The sequence below is a fragment of the Ursus americanus genome, chromosome 24, assembly GCF_024610735.1.
Source record: "Ursus americanus isolate L20-20 chromosome 24, mUrsAme1.1.p, whole genome shotgun sequence".
Classification (NCBI taxonomy): Eukaryota; Metazoa; Chordata; class Mammalia; order Carnivora; family Ursidae; genus Ursus; species Ursus americanus.
The window spans coordinates 21,332,455-21,357,152 of NC_142150.1; the positions used below are offsets into that span (position 1 = coordinate 21,332,455).

The window sequence follows — 24,698 nt, forward strand, 5'->3', positions numbered from 1 at the left end:
GGGCCCGGGAGGGTCTTGATGACTGGGCGATCAGGCTGTGCTGCGGGCAGCCCGTGACAAGGCCGGGAAGATGGCGGCCTCCTGGAGGGTTGGTTGTGACCCTCGGGTGCTGCGCTATCTCTTGGGCTTCGGCGGGTGCCGAAGACTGGGGCTGGTGAAGGGCGCTTCCGGATGGTCTGTCGGCCGCGGAGCTAGTTGGAGATGGCTTCACAGCACGCAGCGGCTGCGGGGTGAGTGCTCGGGGTCGCCTAGCTTCTCTATGTAGCTGAGTAATGGGCCTGGGTCAGGGGCTTTTTGATTCAGGGCCCATCTGGGTGCGGAGGCGCCCGGGGCTCCCTGTTCCTGAGGCCCGTTTTGGGGGAGGGGTCCTCTGACTTGGCCTAGTGCCTAACGCGAAGGGTTTTCTTGGGAGATGGGAGAACTTGACTCCGTTCCTGGGCCCCTGGTTATTATGGCTTCTCTGTGACCTTGTGTCGGAATTTGGGTTATTTGTGACAGGTCCTAAACGCTTTTCCTTTAGGCCATTTCCCTGTCGCATCTCAGGTCCCGCTAGAGCTGTCAAGCTGCCCAAGGTTGCTGAAATTCAAAAGCCACTGGTAGCAGTTCTTATGCATTCTCTGGGCGTCTTTACGGGGAGATCTTTTCTTCCAGGCCTCTCGGGTTGCCCCGCGCGACGACTCTCAAAAGACTTGATTTGTAAATGCCTATGGCATCACAAACATAGGTCCAGAAGGATATTTTAAGCAAAATATGTGCTTAAAAAAGTGGCGATTTAGGAGGGGAATCATACCAAGAAGTTATTATAGGTAATTGGCATTAAGTAATGACATTAACACTGTTAACACAATTCTTTTAGTATTTAACAGGATGCAATATATATAGTATGCCGGGCATTAGTTTTCTTTACATGAGGGTGGGGGGATAAGGCTAACACTTTGTGTGTGTGATATATTACCTGCCAATCATTCTGGCACTCCACAATATGAATTTTAATATAAAAAATTAGGTGAAGTGGGTATTGTTGAAATATTCTGAGCTACATGAGGCTCAGAAAAAAAAGTTACAGAGAATCACACGGTAAGATGAGTGCACTGAGATTTTAAGATTTGGTAACGAGAACAATTTATTTCAGTTTCTTCAGCTTAATATTTCATAAAATACCTTTTGGAGCAGTAGTTCTTTAACTGTGTATAGAATTCCTTGTTTCCCTTTTCCCATTTTGTTAGATATTGAACTTTCCTGTAGCTCCCAGATACTCCCATGTGGGGTGGAGCTCAGCCATCTTCATTTTACAAACAACCTTTGGTGAGTTTTGATGTTTTGTGTTGGTGTTTGATGGGCTTCACTACCTTAGAAAATCATGAACCAGTAAAAGCTCAGTGTTTTGCCATGGTGAATGCACATGGCAGTCCTCAAACTATTTCTTTTACAAAGCATGAATTACATGGGGTTGGCTCATTTTTCACTGAGCTTGGTAGAAACTGTAGTTTCATAAAACGAAGCAACTATTTGGTAATCGGTAGACTGTATGAATTAAGTACACTTACTGAATAATTTCCACATTTATACATCCATCCAGGATTTTAAAATCTGTCCATGGAAATCACCCTCGGAATTCTGGTTTCCTTAAATGGTGTTTGTTGACAGTATTTTTATGAGTAATGACCTATGCCCCATGCTTAGCACCGTCTATGCATTAGGAAGTGGACCCTCATCAGCCATCACACCCCATCTGCCAGCATCATGATCTTGCCCTTCCCAGCCTCCAGGACTGTGAGAAATAAAGGTTACTTATAGGCCACCAGTCCCAGGTATTTTGTTACAGCAGTCTTAAGGGACTAAGACACTGGGCAGTGGACTCAGAGGGCTCAGAGGACATGATCAAAAGAAAGGCATACAATTGAACAAAATTTGGTCTCTTCCAGCAAGAAAAAAGTTGGGGGAGTGGGTTTGAGTATAACAAGTAGCACTGATCGCTTACTGTGTACCGTACACCCTTCTCAGCACCTTACATGACTTAACTCATTTGGTCCTCACAGCACCTAATGCTGTGCTCTGGGGATAGAACAATTCTAGCCCAGCTCTCTCTCACACCAAAGCCTATTTCCTTAACCACAGTCAACCTCAGTGTCTGTGGTGGTTTGGCCTTAGCCATCAGCAGAACAGTGCCAGCGCGCTGAAGCTTTGTTCACCATGTGTATATACTGTGTGAACATCTCTGCTTTTTTTTTTTTATTGCAGTGAGACATTTTTTAGTAATAGCTACATTGTGAAATAGTATTTCAGCAATAGTCCTGATAATCATAACAGTTACAATTCTAGACTGTGTATAAAGGGTAGCCAGACCATTTAAGAGAGTTAAAGTGTAACCATTTAATAGAGAGTGTGTATGTTAATGTCCTCCCATCTGTAAGTTTCTAATTGATAATTGATATACAGTTGACAACATGGGGATTAGAGGTGTTGACCCCCCCCACGCTATTGAAAATCCACGTATAATTTTTGACTGCCCCAGAACTTAAGTCTGAATAGCCCACTGTTGACCAGAAGCCTTACTGATAACATAGTCAACGAACACATATTTCGTGTGTTATATGGATCATATACCATATTCTTATATACTTAACTTTTTCTTAAATGTTTTGGTATTTCTAGGCTACATGGTTTATCTGTGAGTTTTTTCAAATTGTTGCAAATCTCCCCAAAATTTCCCAGTACATTTAGTTTTTAAAAACCTGCATATAAATGGGCCTGCAGGGTTCAAACTCATGTTCGAGGGTCACCTGTACTCTTTTGTCTTGAGCTTGAGCTTTGTGTTGGGGAACAGCAAGCTTCATTGTCTTGAGCTTCATTTCGTTTGCCTCTTAGAGCAAAATGTGTAAATCCCCAAACATGCACGTGTCCATTTTTTTGTTGGACTCTTGAGTGGTGATTTCTTTTTGTCCTGTTCCAAGATTGCAAAATAAATGGATACAGGTAGAATTTTAATTTTATAATTTAGTAGTGGGAAGGCCAGTATTGCAGGCTGAAACTCTTGTGTAGTGTTTGGTTTCTCCCACTCAGAGGAAGTAGTTCTGCAGCCGTAGACTACCTACGGGTCTGGCCAGCTTCCTTACAGATGCACCATTGGATACTATGTGTATGAAAGAATCAGCAAATTCCTTAAACAAAATGGAGAGAATGGTGATTTTATTTTGTTTTGTTTTATTGTATTGTATTTTATTTTATTTTTGTACTTGGTAGGCAGTACATTACCTGTAGCTAGTGATCTACTCGATACTTTGCTGCAGTCAAGGGCTTTCTTACTTGAAAAGTTTTAGCGGAGAATTAAGGTTGGCTTATATATAATTCAGGAGAGCTTCCTTGGGAATCTACTAGTGCTGGTTTTTAGAGGGGCACAGATCTATTTGAAAACTGATAAAAGCTCTACCACTTTTTGAGAAAACTGTATGCATGCAAAATATTCTATGTGATTCCAGGAAACTCGTGCATCTCCATGTAGGTTATCTATAAACACTGCCTAGTCTCCAGCCTATTTCCATAAACATTTCTGTCATTTCCTGTAGAAAATAGTGCTACTTTGCAAGGATATTTACCATATCTGAGAACAAGAAACGTATGTTTTTTTTTTATAGGGGTTCCCATTATAAACAAATGGCTAGAGAAATACATTTATATAAAACCGGTAATTTGGAAATGTTGATTCATGCTATTTCTTCAAATGGAGTGACCTTCCCTGTGGTTTGAAATTTTTCTCATTACTTAAGTACTACCCTCCTAAATCTTTCTGTAGGATCCTGGCAGGGAATAGATGGCAGTCTAAAAATGGGTAATTTGAGGAGCGTTTACTAAGTGACTAATTTCTGTGAATTCGGGTGTGGAGATGGTACTGTACTAAGGGGCTATGTAGAGCAGATGCTGTCCCCACTCCTTGTGAAGAGGCAGGGGAAGGGAGCAGTTGCCAGAGCTAGAAAGGACCGAGCCTGAGGGGAGGACCAGTGGTGGAGGTGTGTCCTTCAGTTAAAGGATCCAACCAGCCCAGGTGTCCCCACAGGGAGGGAGCTGGGGAAATAAATACCCTGACGTTGCTCTCCTTTCTCCCTTCATCTCCTGCTTAATGCTGCCCATTGGCTGAACCCAGGGAGAAGCGTGAGCTCAAGGAAGCCTGTTGTTGAAGCACGTGCAGTGGTATGGGGAAAGCTGAGGAGTAGCTCTAGAAGGGCAAATGGGAGATCTCTCCCCTACCCTCCTGACTCACACCTGTCAGTCCTTAGACTTTATACTTCCGTTGAGCACTGAAACAACCAGGTACTGTATTGTTTATAAATATGGTGGTTCTCATGCTAAGAGGGGGGGAAAGGAGCAAGTATAATATATATAAAATATTTTATACTTGGAAGAAGCAAGTGTAGTTTCCCTGGATTGTGGCCTGAGGGCTGGGCACAAGGGTAAGCACAGGATCTATATAACTGACCTGTTGTTTAATGGAATTTTTCTGTAGGCATTTGAACAGCTGAATAGAAATCGAGTCTATAGAGTTTATAAGGCTCTTTGGGCACTTTTTTATAGGAAGAAAGATTTTCTTTTTGGAGCTGCAGCATCTGATTTTGATTTTTGTTATTTCACTTGTACTCATGGGTAGAGTCATCCCTGACGCCTGACTTTCATATGGCTTATTCAGTCTATTGGAAATTCCTGTTGGCTCTAGCTTTTAAATGTAATCTGACCACTCCTCACCAGTTAGCCTGGTCCGGGCTACCACTACCTCTACTCTAGATTATTGCAGGAGTGTCCTGGGACATATCCCTACCATCACCCTTGGCCCAGTACAGTCTGTTCCCCATGCAGCTTTGAGTGTTGCTTCTTTTCTTTTCTTCCTTTTTTTTTTTTTTTTTTTTTGTTTAACAGATTTTATTTATTTATTTGACAGAGAGAGAGAGAACAAGCAGGGGGAGCTGCAGAGAGTGTGGGAGAAGCAGGCTTCCCACTGAGCAGGGAGCCCAATGTGGGACTCGATCCCGGGACCCCAGGATCATGATCTGAGCTGAAGGCATATGCTTAACCGACTGAGCCACCCAGAACCCCCCCTTTTTTAAAGTAGGCTTCACACTGGACCAACTTATGACCCTGAGTTCAAAACCTGAGCTGAGATCAAGAGTTGGATGCTTAACCGACCGAGCCACCCAGGCGCCCCCAGATTGCTTCTTTTAAATTATAAATCAGATCATGTCAGTTCTCTACTGAAAATCTCCAAGACTTCTCATTAAACTCAGAATGAGATCTGAAGTCCTGACTGTGGTGTACAAGGCCCCATGTTCCAGAAGTGCCTCTCATTTCTCTCTACCACTGGTAGAATGAAGGCCAAACATTTGGAAGATCTAATGGAAGATCCTAGGTGCCTTTTCAGTCTCTCATGTCAAATGGTCTATGTGGATAAAGGAGAATAGGTAACAAATTCATGGATAGCTTCATCTTGTACTTAAAATCCTATTATTTTAATTTTTCTGCAAAGTTTATAGTTGTGACCATCTCAAAGCATGTGCAGTTTTATTTTTTTCTGTAAATTATAGGTTTGTGAACATAAGCCATTTATGTGGAACTGCACACAAGTTCAGTTTTTAACTGTGGTTATTTCTCTTGCTCAAAATTTTTTTCATGGTTTTCCATTGCTGTTTAAATAACATCAAACCCATTAATGAGGTATTAAACTTAAGTTATGATAGTACTATAAGGTACTATAGAGTACTATAATGTAATAGTCCCAACATACTTTTTTAATTTACATGCTCACTTTTCATTTTCGTTATATTTTACACACCAGCCAAACTAAGCTGCAATTCCCACCTCCTTCTTTGCAAATGATGTTCTCCTCATCTGAAATACCTGCTTATTCCCTCACCTTGTTTTCTTGCCTAGCACACTGTGTGTAGTAAATACACATAAAATGCACCATTTTAATTACTGTTATGCATTCAGTTCCATGGTAGTGAGTAACATCTGCATTGTTGTGCAGCCATCACCACCATCTATCTCTAGAGCTTTTTCATCATCCCAAACTGAAACCCTGTGTCCCTTAATGCATCTCCTTTCCCCTGTCTTCCTAGCCCCAGGTGACCACCATTCTACTTTCTGTCCCTGTGAATTTGCCTCCTCTGAGTACCTCCCAAGGGCGGAGCCCCACCGCATCGGTCTTTCTGTGTTTAGCTTATTTCACTTAGCATAATGGCTCGGGTTTCATCTGTTTTGTTGCAGTTATTTGAATTTCCTTCCTTTTTAAGGCTGAATCATGTTTCATCGTATGTCTCTACCGCATTTTGTTTATCCATTCATCTCTTGTTGGACACTGGGGTTGCTTCCGCCTGTTGGCTGTGGCGAATAATGCTACTATGAACATGGGTGTACAGATATCTGTTCAAGCTCCCGCTGTCAGTTCTTTTGGGTGTATACCCAGACATAGGAGGCCTGGATAAAATGGTAATAGTGTGTTTAATTTTGGGGGGAATTATATTGTTTTCCATAGCAGCCACTCCATTTTACTTTCCCACCAACAACGAGCAAGGATTCCAATTTCTCCACATCTTGCCAACACTTGTTTTCTGGGTTTTTGATAATAGCCATTCTAATGCGTACGAAGTGAAGTGGTACTAGCACAAATTTTTCCCCCTTTCTTGATCAGCTAGAATCTCAGCTCTCATTGCCCTGCAGTGTTCTTATGGCATTTTTATCTACTGCCCTCTAGTACATATATATATATATATATATATACATACACACACATACATCTCTTGACTGCCCATTTAAACCATAATCCTTTTGAGGTCAAGATTTTGGTCTTGTGTTGGTCTAGGGCTAGGATAACAAGAGCTCAGGAGGCATTTACTAAGGGCCTCATTGGCTTGTTAGCTGTGGTAGAGAATGTTATGACAGCACCACTGAAGATAAAATATTTGCTGATGATTTTAATGAGAATTTGGTTTTCAAATGTGCACTACGGTTAAAATAGAGGTCAAGAGTTCGTGTACATAGCTGTGAGAACAAGGCCGGATTAGGTAAAGGAGACAGTAGAAACAAAACCTTCATCTTGAGACTGGGGATGTGAAAGGAACTGTGTGATTCCATCTTCCATTTCTCGAGGCAGGAGTTGTAAAGCACGATACTGGGATACATCTAGCCATCTCTGGAGTCTGCAGATCCACCCTCTTAACTGATTCCATACCTCCTATCAGTAATAAATAGCTAATGCTTTTGAGACTGACTGACTTTTTGCCAGGCCCCACTGTAAAGACTTTGCATGTGTTAACCTTCTTTAATCCTTATAAACTCTCTATTTTACGGAAGAGGCAACTGAGGCACGGAATGATTGAGTGACTTGTAAGTGGTGGGTAATTGGAACCTAGGCAGTTTGGTTCCAGTGCCTGTTCACTGAATCACCAGGGTATGCTACTGCTTGTTAAGATTTTTTATAAAATTAACTAACCATTTTATTGAGTAATAAAATACTTACCTTAACACAGGAATACATGCAGATAGTTTAAATAGTCAAATAGTACTAAAAGGCGTATAACAATACAGTGGGTCTGTCTCTACTTCCCCAGTCTTCTTTCTTACAAGCAACAAATTTTGTCTCTTAGTTTTGTTCCAGCATTTGCTCATCTCCCTATTTCTGTGCTACATATTAGCTGTGGATGAGTGCTGGACGTGCCATGCCCTGGGTTCTCCCTCTCTTGTTGCCCAGCGTAGTTATTTTGTTGTTCTTGGTTAAATCCATATTCAGTATTTACACTCCACAAACATCATACACAACTCGGCATTGTCATATATTGTCCCAAATTGATTGTTACCACTCTTACTTTTTTGCTTTTCCTGACATTGTTGCCTTTTAAATGTTTTCTCTAGTTTCCTCTGTAACTATTGCTGATTCATCCCACACCATCTAATAACTTCTCATCACAACTTTCTGTACTGTCAGTCACATCAGATCATTTCTCAATTTATTTTTTGCAGTTTCTGCATACCTCCAGATGTGTAAGTTGAACCTCCATTCTAAAGGTTTAGAGAACCTCCATCGTAAAAGTCTTTTACCTTCTCCAGAGAAACAATCTCCAGTGTCCCAGTCTTCTGTTGAATGAGGGTGGGTTGTTACCCAATACTGGACTGCAGGAGGGGATCCACGTATCTGACTGCATCTCAGCTAGCATTCACCCAAACGCCCACCCCCATTCCCCATTTCCAGAGATCCTCAGGACTGCCAGTTCCTGGGCCTTTGGGGAATTCTGTTGTATGACCAGGTGATTATCCTGGCTTTCCCCGCTGCTGGCTTAGGATTCAGCTTTCTAGAATCTCTTCAGTCAATTATTACTCATCTATTTACTGCTAACTTTTCTACTACCAAATTTGTGTGCTATTATTCCTTCCTCTCTCCCTGTCCTTGTGGGTTTGTGTCTAAAAATAACAAAAACAAAACTACCCTTTTTTTTTAAATATTTTTATTTTTTTAATTTTTTTTTAAAGATTTTATTTATTTGACAGAGAGAGAGACAGCCAGCGAGAGAGGGAACACAAGCAGGGGGAGTGGGAGAGGAAGAAGCAGGCTCCCAGCGGAGAAGCCTGATGTGGGGCTCGGTCCCGGAACACCTGGATCACGCCCTGAGCCGAAGGCAGACGCTTAAGGACTGAGCCACCCAGGCGCCCCTTTTTTCTTTTTTTTACTTCGTGTTAGATAAGTTTTGGGCAGGGAGTAAAATTGGATAAACTTACTGGAGAAAACCACTAAAATGCGGATTATAAGAAACAAAAGAAATAAAAGGCTCTTACATGAAATCCCTTCTGCCGTTTTGGAGTATATCCTTTCCTTCTGTGTGGCGTACAAGCTAAGCAGGTAGGAAATGGATGATGCCATATATGGTGTTTGTGGGCCGTCTTTAACTGTGGCAAGACCTGTAAATGCTCTTTTTACAAACCATGGTGCATGCATTTTCTGTTGCCCTCTGACATTTTCAGTTTATTCTTACACTGGTAGTACGCCAAAATCACTGTTTGAATAAAGAAGATAACAAGCACTCAATTTTAAAAAAATTTGCTGTAGCCGCTTGTATTCAAAGTTAAGTGTTAGTATTATTTTGTGCCCTCGTGTTGATTTTTAAATTACCTGAACTTCATTGTGCTTTGTTTCATCCAGCCTGCAGATGGCAGAATTGTTTTATTTTTAACAGATGTTTTAAAGGTTAATTATATTTAATGAGTTCTTGCATTGGAAAGAGAGGTGATTAAATGAGCACCATCTCTCCCTACTTAGAGAAGAAGCAAATTAATGTGAAGAACAGGGAGGCACACAAAGAAAGTATTGGATAATTTACTTCTTCACTTAGTCTACATGATTTTTTGTGTATGGATAATAGCCCTATAAATGGACTAGAGCCTGGTGCTCAAGTGGTATCGTATATAGACTGCAGAATTTCCTTAATTTCTTTGTCACAGTAATGGAACTTAGATCTGCTTCGTATTCACCACTAAGCAATTTGTTCTGCTTTTATATTTTAAGAGTTTGCTTATATTGTTGTTTTTAATCTGGAGATCTTTTAGGATTGATGTATAAAACATCAATTTAAAGGTTTGATATTGATTTTACTGAAGTTTGAGTGTTTTGTTCTTAGGATAAAAGAAGTTCTTTAGGGAATGAGAAGAAGAATTAGATTAGTATACCATATTTGAAGTTGAAAACAGAATTATTCTTAGAAGAGCAGATTTGAAGAAATGTAGGAATTGCTTAGAGAAACTTTTAAAATTCAGTGATTGGTAGATTGCTTAAGCAGCAATACACTAAGCAAAAAAATTGAATTTATTGTGTCTCTCTGTTGAAGAAAAAAGATTAGGACAGTCAGTTGTAGTAATTTTGGGGACTCTACTTTTAAAAATCATTGTTTTAAATAGAAACTGGAAATGTACGTTGCTGTAGTCATCTTAAAATTTTTATATATGTTTTTAACTACAGAAGAACAGAAGGACTTTATAAACTATTAGCTATTATTTGTTAGTTAGCTAGGAAGGAATAAAAAGCTAACACTAAAATCACTACCAGAGAGTTAAACGCTAACTAAAATTTGGGTGTATTTTTGAGTATTAATTGAAATAACTGGTATGACCCGTGGAGAATAAAACACATTTCCTTTATTCTTATTCATAGTTGTGCCCAGTTATTAGTAGGAAATATAATTGGTGCTCATTTCAAGGCCTCCTCAACTTGACGGGAGGAAAGTAGTAGGACGTACTGCTTACTGGAGTGGAAAGGGAAGCTATATTTAATTTCTGTAATGAAATTTAAAATATTAGGAATAGGCCAAAATTCCAAGAAGTCTAGAAAAAAAATCCATACGCCTGAATAGAATTGACAACAGCCATAAAGGGCAGATATTAATAATGTGCAGCCTGTCATTCAAAGCTGATATGATTGCATACTTAACTTTCCCACTGGAAAAATACATTTGGAAAAGATATATATAATGTTCCAGTCAAAAGAGAATATACTAGAATGAAATATGTACCATTTTTAGTAAATTAATGTTTATGTTTTGAAGTGATTTTCTGGCATGGGAATCCAAGGGTAGATTGGCTAGATTAATCAGAAAATACACTGCACAGTTTACTTTCTTTAGTAAGCTAGTGTAATCCATCAAGAGATAGTACCAAATAAGAGAGATGTCCAAAATGTCTTTCTTTGGTTTTGTCACCTTCATTTCAGAGTACGGATAGTGATCTATTACAGAATTTTTATATTTTATTGTCATTATTTAGAGAAACAATTTCAATTCATCATTGAAGGGTGGCTGTATGAGGAATGATTATGTTCTTTTTATTCTTAAAATATGAAAAATTTTGAGTTCTTGATGCGGTCATTTGGAAAATAATACTTAATAAATACAAAAGTTTCATAATATAGTCCTTAATGTCAGGAATAATGGAAATGCAAAGGTCTCATAGGTGAGAGATTATAATAAGAGATAGAATCATAAAATAAATATGAATTGTATCTTGGCAACTGGAACCAATGTATAAAAATACTGAAGCGAGGTTTTGTTTTGGAAGACTTGATTTAGTGTCTGTCATAAATTAGAATCTGGACATAGAATTATTGAAGTCCATTTATTTTGTTGCTTTGAAGTGGAACTCCATTTGATATAAATTTCATATGTATGTGATTATGAAATATTCTATCTCATACCAGCCTTGAACTTTTTGAGGGAAGCAATATATTGGGCCTTTTTTTGAAACTGTGTTTTTCAAGAAGAGGCTGACCTCTTATCATGGTGCTATTTGAAGGTAAATTTTTTATTTGTATTTTTTTTAAACCCCATTTGTCAGTATGAGCTTTAAAAAATTAAGTGCGGAGGCTTGAACTCACAAAACATTTTGAAGGCAAATGTTTTTATTTGTTTTCTACATTAAGCCATGAGAAAATGAAAGAGGCACATGCAATGTAATGTAGGGGATAAGAAAGCTTATTTTATTGTTTCTAAATGGGGTCAGTTTATCAGGCTTTGAGCACTTTTAATGAATTCTCGGAATTAAGTATAGGCTTGTTACAGTTCAGATTTGGAGATGCATCACTAATGTTAAGTTTGCCTGTGTGTGTTGTGTTTTCCCTAAATGCACAACCTGAATTCTAGTTCCCTTAAGAATCTTGTACTCTGGTGTTCTATAGATGGCACTGCACTGAGGGCATGCGTAGTAGTTTGCATTCTTTTCTCCCCATTCAGTATCTTAATGTGCCTGTTTTAGTCCATGGGGACTTATTTTACTAAAGAAAAAAATGCGAAGATATTTTTAAGCCGTATTACGGTCATGGTTTGAATTTCAACTAGACGTAGCTGGGAAATTAAATGAAACTGTGAGGTGAAAGTTTTCGAGAGACATAATGCACAGGATTTGATGGCCCATGTTTGCTAGTCTCTCCTACGATAACTGTGTTTTAACAATAAATCAGATTTTAATAATAAATACATGGCTTGTTAATAATACATTAATTATTAATAAATAATAAAGAAGGATTTATCAGGAATTAGGAAAGTCATTGTGGATGTGCTTAATGATCACCCTGCTTTCTTCTACATTCATTGTTAGTAGTAAAAGTGGTTTCTTTCTTTTTTTTTTTTTTTTTGTAAGATTTTATTTATTCACTTGACAGAGAGAGACAGCCAGTGAGAGAGGGAACACAAACAGGGGAGTGGGAGAGGAAGAAGCAGGCTCCCAGCCGAGCAGGGAGCCCTGCGGGGCTTGATCCCAGGACTCTGGGATCATACCCTGAGCCAAAGGCAGACACTTAATGACTGAGCCACCCAGGCGCCCCATAAAAGTGGTTTCTTGATACAGGAATGTTTTTAAGCCCAAGGTAGGGAAAGGGCTTATTGGGAAATTTTACTGAAGATACGTTCACATGGGTTTGAGAATTCTGCTTTGCCGTGTTTCGAATTTCTGGGTGGGTAGGCTCTGAATAACCAGTGTTAAATTGATGATCTGTATTTATAAGGATCATCAATTAATGATGAGAAGTATCTGTGCAGTGTAGTAGAGTATAACCTTGCGAGATAGGCAGGAGGAATCCAAATCCCTTAATCAGTGGCTTGTAGTTGTCTCATTGATGAAATGGGTGTGTTGACTTAAGAGTTTGGTTTGGGCTCTACCACTGTTGGGGTATTAGGAATGAAAATTCGACTTTTCTGTCCTTCTTAGAGTTTGGTACCCATAGAGAGGCAAAGAAAGTCAGATGGAGATCACACTTTCAATGTGGTCGCTTTGTTGGATTAGAGGATGTGACTTAGGTCTGTGGCCTTCTACCGTCTGGCTTCCCACTCTAACCCCATATTTAGACTTTGGGCTTTTGTTTGAGGAGAGTTCGTGTATATAAAGCAAGCACACATACCTGAATTGCTTCCTCACACACAGTGGGCCCTGATGGCAGGAACAGAGGTAGGCCTGCTAGCTGCCTTTGAAAGGCAGGTCCACTTAGGCCTTGCACATGGAAGAGCTGAGAGGAAAATGCAAGTTCCCTAAGGCAGGCGGTACTTTCCTTTTTTTTTTTCTTTTTTTCCTTTTTTAAGAGTTTATTTGTTTACTTGAGAGAGAGAGAGAGCAAGCTAGAAAGAGAGAGAGAGAGAGGGCCATGCTCATGCCCAAATCTGGGGCGGGGGGGGGGGGGCAGCAGCAGAGGGAGAAGCAGACTCCCCACTGAGCAGGAATTCCCAGGACTCAGGGATCATGATCTGAGCTGAAGGCAGACACTTAACTGACTGGGCCACCCAGGTGCCCCGAGGCTGGCAATTCTTAAGAGAAAATGAGGAAGAGGCTGAGGCAGGTATGTGTGCTTGGTGGAGAGAGGACAGAAGCTTCTCTCCAAATGCTTCGGAGATAGCACTCCTTTACCATGAAGCTGTAGGAACTCTCTGCTTGAAATCACAGTAAATTAGTTCTGTTTCCCAAAGGAAATACTTAACCTCCTTTAACATTAGTGTTCAGTTCCCTGGCTTTTAACCCTAAATGTCAGTGGAAATGTCATGTGCACTTCCACATTTGAAATATATTAGATGTGCTTTATAGTGTTTTGCTTTTTTTGGGTCAGAGAGTTGAATAATCTGAGGAGAGAATAGGTTCTGTGGAAGGTTTCAGGGAATGTCATTTCTTGCTATGGCTACTGCTAGGAGCTGGTATATGCTATTAACTGCTTTATTAGTATAAACTGTATATGAATTTAATGTACCAGCTGTGTGCTCTTTGAATGAGTGTGGTCCTGGACACGGGACGATTATTGGGCAAGCACATTATAGAGAGTGTGTCCTTTTTTGATATCCAAGGAGAAGGTAGCAGCGTTTCACTGAGGGGTCACGCTGGTTTGAGTCTACCTGTTTGGATTCCTAATTGAAATGTTGTATGGAATACAATCTGAGATTAATTTCACCATGGAGGTTTGCTTGCCTTGTCCTCTTTGACAAGGCAGATCTTCTCCTTTCATACTTACCAGCAAGAACCTTTGATTCTTAAATAGTGTAATAGTAGAGGAAAATAAAAAATACAATCAATTTCTTAAAGTCTAATTTTGATTACTTTGTTGTAGGTTATCAGAATCCTAGTTTTTTTTTTTTTCCTTATTTGTCTTTTCCTTTGGTCATTTTACTTGTAAATATTTTTTTGCTGTAACAGACGTGAAGAAGGAGGGGAAACATAAATCAACTTTTTTTTTTTTTTTAAATCTTGTAAGCATCTGGATTGAAAATACACGTGACTGGGGAGCTATGAAAAAGGAAAGGATTCCAAAAAGAGTTTAATTTTTTAAAAAAAAATGAGAATTTTACGTTTCCATACTATTTACTGGACCCTTAGTTTGACCACTTGAGAGTCTTTTAGATTTTGGAATATTTTCTTTCTCAAACTGAATTTGATTTTAATGTGTTTGGGCTTCTTATTGATGCATCATGAGGTGCATTGTTTTTTTGTGGCTAATCTTTCCTTTTTTCATTTTCAGCTGATCCCATTAAGATACTGATGCCATCGCTGTCTCCTACAATGGAAGAAGGAAACATTGTGAAATGGCTGAAAAAGGAAGGTGAGCGAGTACACTATTAATGCCTTGCGTTAGTTCATCGTTTTGGGTTCTTTTCCAATCAGCTGTATTACACAACACATAAAATAAATCACATCCTCCGCTAGTTAATCTAAGTTTGTTTAAATAAACTTTTCCCATGGTAATGTGTAATGTAGCAAAGGTTTTCTGGGTTCAGCCTGTATCTTTTCACGAGCAGAGAAATATATTTTGAGACTCAAAATATTTTGAGACATTTTTCTCTTAGTTTTACTTTTTATACTTAGCTTTTAGTGTCTACATCATAAATTTGTTGATCCCCGTAAGTTAATTTGGTTTTACGATGATGCTGTCTGTGTATGTGTGCGTGTGTTTCCTGAAGCTGAGCAAGTCGATTTTAAATTTCATTGGCAAGAACAAATAAGTAAGAATAATAGAGAAAACTCTCCAAGGAAGAGCAGTAGAGAAGGATTCTAGTCCTACTAGATAGTGAAATGTATTATTATGCCTCCATCATACAGAGGGACGAAGGAACAATTAATGTGAAGGGATCTGGAGAAGGAGACTTTATATTTCTGGTGGCTGCTCTCTTTTCCTCCCCCCCACCCCGGGTCATTCCCACGTGTGGCAGTAGAGTAACATTTCCCCGTGCTTTACTCATTCTGCAACATGTTAAACCTTTGTGGAGGAAAGAGGATGAATCTCCAGTCCCTATTAGAAATTGCTAGACAAGATACACAGAGAAATGGGCCAGATGAATTTCCCGTAGCCATATTTATGCTTCAGCTTGAAAAATGGTGAACCAAGTGTTAAAAACAGAAAGAAGGGAGCTTATGGATGACATGGCTTGGGATGCCATATCTAATACCAGAGACGAGCCCTGGCAAGGACATGTGTGTGACTCAGCGGACACAGATATCATCCAGGCACATGCTGGTCCAGTCTAGTGGTCCAGTCTAGTGCTTGTAAAACAACATTGAGACAGTTTCGGCAGTGGGCAAGAATTCAGTCTGACAGTTACACTGGGATTCCAGAAGATAGAGCCATTCATAGTATCACTTTTTTTTTTTTTTTAAAGATTTTATTTATTTATTTGACAGAGAGACAGCCAGCGAGAGAGGGAACACAAGCAGGGGGAGTGGGAGAGGAAGAAGCAGGCTCCCAGCAGAGCAGGGAGCCCGATATGGGGCTCAATCCCAGGACCCTGGGGTCATGCCCTGGGCCAAAGGCAGACGCTTAACGACTGAGCCACCCAGGTGCCCCATGGTAACACTTTTGCCAGTGATGACAAATACGGGAATTGGGAAGAACGCTGCAAGTATTGACTTCTGAACCTTAGCCAAATGAGCTTGAGAGTTTAGGAGAATGCCTCATTTCTTTGAGGGGGACTGGGGTGCTAGGAAGGCAACAAGGAAGATTACAAAATGGACCTCACAGCAGGAACTTGGAACTATGGGTTAGACCAATATGGAGGTTAGGAGGTGTGGTACAGTGAGGCTATCCAGATAACCGTGACTGGTTCTTGCTGTGCTAGATACCGTGTCTGATTGGAAGCATTACTTAATCCTGTTCGTCAGTGGGGAATGTGTCTTGATATGTCTCCTTTACCTTTTATGACTAGCATAGTAATTGGAACACACCCGGCGGCACAGTAAGTGGCTGATCAGTAAATATATTGGCAGGGGAAGAGGAAGCCAAAAGCAGGAAATATGACAAGGATAAGAGAGCTTTGCAGATGAGGTACTATTTGACCTGGTCCTTGTGGAATACGTGGGTTTTGTTTAAAAAAGAAAAACAGCAAAAAAACCGTGAAAGGACATCCTGGGTAATGTACACAATTTGGCAAAATCTTTGAAGTGAGGTGTCATGACATGTATTTTGGCAATAGTAGGTAGTTAGGCTACATTAAGGGCATAGTGTGTGTGAGGTCAGATGGGTTATGGGAAGGATCTTGAATTCCAGTCATCAGTTTGTCAGTCTGTAAGGTCTTTATCCTAAAACCTAGCCACAACTCATGGTTATTATATAGGAAGTGGTTTCTGTGTGCTTTCTCGAGCCTCGTTAGTGGCATTACACCCTAACGGCACTCTGGCATCAAGAGCAAACTATAAGTCATTGAAGTAGCTCCCTTTGCCAGCTCACATTTGAAGTCAACCCTGAGGACTTTTGGTCAGTATGACCATCTAAACAATGGGGTAAGGCTTCTGCTCACTACTGGATAGAAAATTATAAAGCAAATTTTTAAATGGTAAGTAGTACTTAAATACAAGAAAGGGGAATCATCAAATGCTAGCAGCATCCACAGCGGTGAGTGGGAGTTGGAGCCATGTGCCCCACAAGGTCTGAGCCGGAAGAAGAATAAATGAGATTGGGAACAGGTGTTTTTGATGGGGGACCAAGGGGAGGGGAAATCAAGAAGTTAGGTTTAGGCTTTGATGTGGTAAATTTGAGATGCTTATTAGACATTGAAGTGAAGGTGATGAATAGATGATTGGTGGTAGGATTTGAAGTTCATGAGTGAAGTCTGACTCGGAGATAGAAATTTGAGAGTCGTCAGTGTATGGATGGAATTTAATGCCATATGATAACAAGCAGATTCATCTGTTGGATTTGGGATCTGTATGGAATAAGAATGCCTACTCCCTTGAAAATTTGCTTTCATAGGCCTATCCTCATAAAGCTTTGAGGTTCACATTTATAGTACTTGCATTTTCTGGGAATCCACAAGCAGAGGTAAAGTGGTTCTGGGCTGACAGTCTTCCTGGGTTCCCTGGCAGAAGCCATTATTCTGGAAAGATGCGGCCTCCAGTCCAAGCCATACAAGATTTCCAGATAAAGTCCCACTTACGAAGAGTTCATAATCTCAAATTTAATAAAAACATGGAAGTAGTCTTTTAGGAGCAAAGGTCATGAGGCATACCAAGCAGCAGGTCTAGACCTGTAAGAGCTTCAGTTCATTGGAATTGCTAGATACATAAAAATGTCTGTTTGAAATGACTAACCATGTAAGAGAAGGAATTGAAGATCTGAAAAGAGACAGACACTCTCCAGAAAGTCTGGACAGATTTGAAAAGGACAAACAGAACTTCTAAGAATGAAAAATATTGTCTGTAAAATTAGAAAATGAAAAACTGAAGGTTGGGTTAAAGTGTGACTGAGCAAAGAATCAGTGAACAGAAGTTCAACTTGAGAAAATTAGCTTACATGCAGCCCAGAGAGAAAGCAGTAGAAAATATGAACAAGAATTGAGGCATGAGGAATAAAATGAAAATCATCCAATCATCCAATAGCAGGAATTCTAGGAGGAGGGAAAAAAGAGAATGAGAAAAAGATAATATTCATGGCAAAAGTGGCAGAGAATTTTCTAGAATTTGAGGAGGACATAGATCACATAAGTAAAAGAGCCAGCACTTTATTAGGAAGCACTCTGAGCAGTTGGCTCTGCACGGCTGCTATCTTTTAAAATAATTATCAGTATCTAAGAAAGTTTCACCTTTATAAATAATGTAATCAGTTGGAGTCTATTTTTAGGTTTCTTTTTCTTGATGAATTACAGAGCTTTGGCTGTTTCCATATTCACTATGACAGAGTGTTGGTGTCATTACATAATGATTCAGACACAGAACAGGGTTATTATAAAAAGATTAATTTTTTTCACATTTTGAAGTAGATAAGAAGGATTCTTTGGCCCTCATTTATCCTTCAGACTTCTAGCTCTCTGGCAACCTGATAACTTATTCACATCCATTAGAATATGGAGAGTATGATGAAGAGGCAGGAGACATATGGTCTCATCATTCTGTTCTTTTTTCCTTTTGATGACAATGTTTTCACATAGGACAAGCCAGGATATGCTGTATGCCCCTGGAGCATGTTTCCCTGAAGGTTACTGTTAAAATTGTGTTCTGCCAACTGAAGAGAAGTGTTCCTTTACTAATGTACTATAAGTAATTGAGTAATCTTAATCTTTGGTCCTCAGTAATTCATTGTCTTCTTTCTTTAAGTTCATCATGTGTATGATTTCATTGTGATCTTTTGAGCATAACTTATTTTCATTAACATTTATGTACAGTATACATGTGACTATACGTCTAAGTATGTTTGGGGTTTGATACATTTATGATATCTTGGTTCAGTCATTTGGTATGAAAAACGTTTCAATTCTTGCATCAAACTTTATGTATACCACTTTGTCTTATTAGCTGTATTTTTTAAAAAATTTGGTCTTGAGAGCTTTTTAATGCATGGTCACTGTTATTTGAAACAATGAGTTTAGACCTTCAAACATTAAGAGGATCGAATTTTTTTCATAAAAAACACTAGTGTTATATCTAATTATAAATCTAGTTTATTTTTAAGGCTAATGATCTGATAACCTTTAATGGATAGCAGTTTGTTCTTAAAAACTTTTAATGATTTCTTGAAAATCGAAGACTCTGTAATTCACAACTATTATTACTAATGATTTGGGGGGTGTGGGAGGGTGTGTTTTTAGCTAAGGTGATAAAGGTGCAGTGAAAGGAACTCTGGCCTGGGAATCACAGTTTGTCCTTTGGGGTTCCCACTCTGCCATGAAATACCCTGGGGTGAGTTGAACTAATTGAAATCTAAGGTATATCCCTGGTCTTAGAAGTCTGTGATAATTCAGTTTCATTTTGTTTTGTTGGAGCCTCGGAAATATGCACTAATATATAAATTTTTCCCATCTTTGTTGATCTAATGAATGTTAGCAAAGCAGTTTTATAACAAATATTGCAATACTTAACTTCAGTCTGGGGTTAAGTAAAGAATATGCATTATAAAATTGGTGGAGAAGACACTTCAAAAGTGATAGGTAACATATACAGTGTCGGAATCTCCTGCTAGGTGAACTGAACTGTAATTCCACATCTTTTTTACAAGTTTGTTATTTGGTGAGAAAAATGTGCTTCAGATATTTTCAGTTTAGTGAACATGGTTATAGCTTATTTGTTCATCAATTGAAATCAAATCTGTTAAAATAACAAAAGGAAGAAAATATTCTTGTTCTCCCCTTGTGTGAGAGAGTATTTGAGGGTATGAAAAACACTGTTTTCTCTCTTGAGAGATTGGAGAGCATACCATGAGACACTGGAAGAGAAGCAGGTGGAGGTAGTCCCGCAGAGGACTTACTCCGTCACGGTGTCTGGAACACAGCGCGTGCTTCGTCAGTCTGTTTGCTGCCGCTGTTCTTGATGTTCTCCCGCAGAGACTGTCATTTTATGTGGACATTCCTTCTGTCGTGCGACTATCTCAAATAGCTGTTGGATAAGTCTTTAGATCTCATTAATGTAGAGCATACAATTCTGAAGCAAAACTGTTTTGAAGGAGTTCATCGCTGTTGGAAGTGTTATCGCAAGGTACCATTGTGGGCTCACACGGGGTCTCTGCGTTCTACCGAAGAAGAGCTCCAGTGTCTGTTATTTCTAGGGATTTGTATCCATGTCTGTGGTCCTAAAATGGAAAAGTTTTGAAACACACATTTCATAAGTAGCTTCACCATTTTTTTCGGTCTGTTACTATTTTATCAGCTTTATTGAGGTATAGTTTACATAGCATAGATTTTGCTGATTTTAAGTGCACAATTCCATGATTTTTAGTTAAGTAGAAAGAGTTGTGCAGTATCACCAAAATCCAGTTACAGAACATGTCTGTCACTCAGAATATCCCGGGTGCCTGACGGCAGTCACTTCTTTCTCCCATCCCTAGCGTGATCTGCTTTGTGGCTCTCAAATTTTGCCTTTCCCGGGCATTTCACGGGCTAGAATCCTGTAATGTGTTGTCTTTTGTGACTGGCTTCTTCCAGGTAGTGTGGTGTTGAGGCTCATCCGTGTTGTAGCCTCTGTCAGCAGTGCCTTCCTTTCATTGCTGAACAGCAGTCCATCTATGCTTTCTCACATTTATTGTTAATATTTCTATCACGTTAAGATTTTAGAATTGTGAGTGCAATTACTGATTGCTGCTCTATTTAATACAACTTTCTGTGGTGATGGAAATGTTCTGTATCTGTCCTGTCCCATAGAGTGGGTGACCCCGAGCCACGTGTGTGTTGAGCGCTTGAAATAGGCCACATAATAAAATGTAAGGGGTCAGAAGGATGTAAGGGAGGTTAACTTCGCCCAGCCATTTCCTTCTCAAACTGCTACTCCTGCCGGTGGCTCTCAGGGCAGGACCTCGGATGGCCGGAGCACTGTTGCCTGGGGTCTTTTTTCATGCAAATAATATTTTGTGTGTGTGTGATGAGGTGAAAAGGGTTGACGAGCACTGACGAGGGGCCCCTCCTCTGTCTTCCCACGCTGCTGTACTCCCTGATTGGGTGGGATGGCCGTGGCCTGCTTGTCTGTACTCTTCAGTCACATTAAGAACTTCTTGAAGCAGGTCTGTCTGATTTTATTATTTTTTACCATCCTGTCTTGTACAATGTCATTTACATACTTAACTAGTAAGTTTTTGTTGTGTAAACAGTTGAATTATTTTTCTCAAATCATAGCTGTTATTATGCTTCAACTTAGCACTAAGAAGAGGTTTTTTTCTTTCATGTTCATGGAGATGTGATTTACTTGGTCTTATAGATGAAAGCTAGCTCCCCCCCCCCCCCGCCACCACCACCATATATACCTTTACACCTTTTAAATAAATACTTTTATTCTTAATTTTTGGCAGGACAGAATTATTTTGTTAAAGTCACGGGATGTATTTATTTATTTTATAAATATGACCATTGTGTTTGATCAAGACTATACATCATACCCAGAATTTAAAAAGATCAGGGGAAGCCTCTGTAACTCCAGGCCTCAGCTCCGGCAGCCACCCGTCTGGACGAAGGAACCGACGATGATGCTGGCTTCGGTGCTGGGGAGCGGCCCCCGGGCGGGCCTCTGCTCTGGCCCCTCCTGGGGCCCGCACTCTCGCTCCGGGCCCGCTCCGCCTCGGCTGCTGACAGGCGCCACGAGGAGATGGGGCAGAGACACTGCACAGCTGCCATCTCCTGCCACATGGCCTCCGAGGAGCCATCTGTCACCTCACGCCCTCCGTGATGCTCTGTGCTGGCTTTTCAGCCCTCTCCTTTGGACTACAAACTCTTTGTGGACAGAACCATGTCTTCTCGTTGTGTTTGCAACCAGTGCTTAGTATAATGCCTTATATACTGGTGTCTACTAATTGTTGAATGATCTGTTTGAAATGACAGTATGGGATAGGGAGTGAGAATGAGGCCTGGTTCTTAATGGTTCTCAATAACATGCCTCATGTTTTTATCTAAAGATGTTGTGAAGTGTTTGAAGATGTGTATGAAGAGTTAACCTAACATTTCCAGTTCCGTGATCTTTTTTTTTAACAGCTGTGCATTCAAAACCTTCCTGAGAGAGAGATTAAGTAATTTGGTCAAGGTTACTTGCAAGTGTCAGAGCTTCGAATCAAACCTGTATCTGAGTTGTAACTACTCTGCTTTGCAGATTTTCTCAGTTATAGCACTAACTTGTTCATCGAGGCCAAAACTGGGGATATTTAGAATCATCGTGGCTTATTATAAGTCTCAAAGTTTTCTTTTGGTATTTACATTATGTTTGATTATTGATAGCTAATACCTTAGTTTCATAAAATTAGGGGTAATGTGCCCTTACATAATAGTGCGATGTTTTAAACTTTGCTGTGGTTTCTGGGGAAAGTTCATTGTGTAATGGATCGATCCTTCTCTGTGTTTATTTCCATTTTCTCTCTCATGGCATTCTCATATAGCAAATATATATGTCTGTGTTATGTGAGTAGGGTACATAGAATTGAAACACCATAAAAAGGAAATAGGCTACCTGAGATAGCTGAGATAGGATACCTGAGATTAACTGTTAGAAGCATGCTACAAATCAACTGTTAGAACCAAACGAAATATAAGTGATAGTTTGATGTCAACCTTATGATGACATGAGGATTTGTGAAATTACTGTATTTTTTTTTTTCCCTCAAGTATTTTAATCGCAAACTCATCGTGTGTGAAGCACTAGCTGGAGTCCAGGGTAATGAGGTAGAATGTAAAACACTTAAGATGTGTCTGATTCCTACTGCGAAGAAGCTCATAGCCTGGTAAATAGAGGAAAACCCAATTGAAAAAAACAAATAACAGTAGCAACATAACATTTTAGAATGCAATTTGTGATTCATTTCAAATTAATTACAAGTGTTGTAGGAATCAGGACTAGAAACAAAATCATCTAGATTGATTGATGGCTGATCTATGGTTTGTTTTTTTGTGGGGCTTTTTTTTTTTTTTAATCTATGGTTCTTAAAGGGTGTTTGGAATTTGCAGCAGGTGAACATAAATGATAAAACATCATTTTACTGTTTTCTTATGGGCAGAATTTCTAGGTGTCTAGAAGTATTTAATTGCTAGGTGGCCTAGTTCCATTGTTTTTTTTCCATGGTTACAGCAGAAACATAAGGGTATGATTTTTTTTTTCCTTTTGAAATACAGTCTATTTTAACTATGAAAACATATGTCATTGTAAAGAAGTATGTAAGATGATATAATCTGCTCTCTCCATGTGACATACAAGGTTCCTTTTGGGTCTGATTTCTGCTTACCTCACCAGCCTAATCTCTCATTGCTTCTCTCAGGTACTGTTAGCCAGCTCCTCCAAAGTTTCCTGTTCTCTTTTGCCTCCTGGGCTTTGGGTATGTTGTGCCTTCTGCTTGGATCACTGCTTCTTTACTTGATTGTCTTCTCATCTTTTCAGTCTCAGATTATATATATGTATAAATACTATGTATATAACATACATAATTCTGTAAAAAAGAAAAAAATATATATATTCTTATATATTCTTTTTTTAGGAAGCCCTTCACCTTGCAAAAACTAAATTAGATGTCCCTCCTGAATGTTACTGTGGCATCCTAACTTTACCTAATCCCACCATAATTTCCAATTAAGTGTCACTAGGTAGTAAGCAAACTTCTTGAGGTTAGAATCATAACTCCCCCCCTCCACTGCTGTATCCTCAGTGCCCGAAAGCATTTTTAATATTTGTTGAATAGAAAAATCTCTTTGGGGTTAGGCCAACAATCACCTTTTAGGTGTTTCATAAATGTCATCTAACAGATAATGTTGATTTCGTTAAAAATAGTTTATATTGATGGTTCCAAACTGTTTTAACTGAAGATAATATAACCATCTCTGTGACCATCGTGGCGTACAATGAAGTAGTTTCTATACAGTGAACTTCCAGAGCATATTTATCTTAGTGTTTTAGATTTTCCTTCATGTTCTTTTATTGAGTGTGCCTATAAATACTGCTATACCAGCTATTTTTGGTATATGTGTGGGGGAGTGTATTTGTATGTTACATACCTGTATTTGTATTCTGGTTTTTAGGTCTGTCTCTTGTAAGCCACGTTTATGCAGATTTTATTTTTTTGTATTCATTTTGACTATTTCTACTGCTTTTAGTAGGTTGTTTTAATCCGTTTTTATTTATTACAATTACCGATGCATTTGGACTTCTGCGGTTTTGTTTTTTTGTTTTTTTTCATGTGTCTGTCTTCAGTTGGGTGACAGTTTTTATTTAATTTTTCCTCTGCTTTGTGGAATGCTGTAAATTATATTTCTATTTCTTTGGGGGGTGTACATCATTAAATATTTTGGATATATATTTAATTAAATTTTGCCAATAAAATCTAGAGTTATTTAGCATTTGTTCTGCCTATTTATGTCAAAGTTCTTTGCATGCTATAACTGTCAACTAAACATTTCCTTCTCCAGCTTACTTTTTTTTAGAGTTTGAGTTTTACATTTTTTTAAACCTTCAGAAATTAGCTTTTAAATGATTCATAGTTACCATTCTATCGATTTCTGTAGTAACTTGTTTCGTGTAGTCCATGGGTCCCCACTTATGTCCATTTTTCTTCTTGGTGAACTGCATTTTTTAATAGCTCATCAATAGGTGGTAAATTTTCTTAGCCTTTTATGTCTAAAGAATCCTTTTATTCATATATATATATATATATATATATATATATATATATATATATTGTGTGTGTGTGTGTGTGTTGTGAAAGGGAGGGTGGAGTAAGGGCAAAGGAAGAGAGAGAGAATATTAAGCAGACCATTCTCTCCAGTCTT

The 24,698-nt window shown here is 39.2% G+C and overlaps 1 protein-coding gene across 1 annotated transcript in view; it reads left to right on the forward strand.

Annotated features, from left to right (window-relative positions):
* Nucleotides 1-18: 18 nt before the first annotated feature.
* The window catches only part of PDHX (pyruvate dehydrogenase complex component X), a 62,823-nt gene continuing 38,143 nt past the window's right edge, over nucleotides 19-24,698 (forward strand). The window contains exons 1-2 of the mRNA XM_045808505.2: nucleotides 19-230; nucleotides 14,513-14,593. Of these exons, the coding sequence (XP_045664461.2) occupies nucleotides 71-230; nucleotides 14,513-14,593 (241 nt within the window). The 5' untranslated portion in view covers nucleotides 19-70. The remainder of the gene's footprint in view (nucleotides 231-14,512; nucleotides 14,594-24,698) is intronic.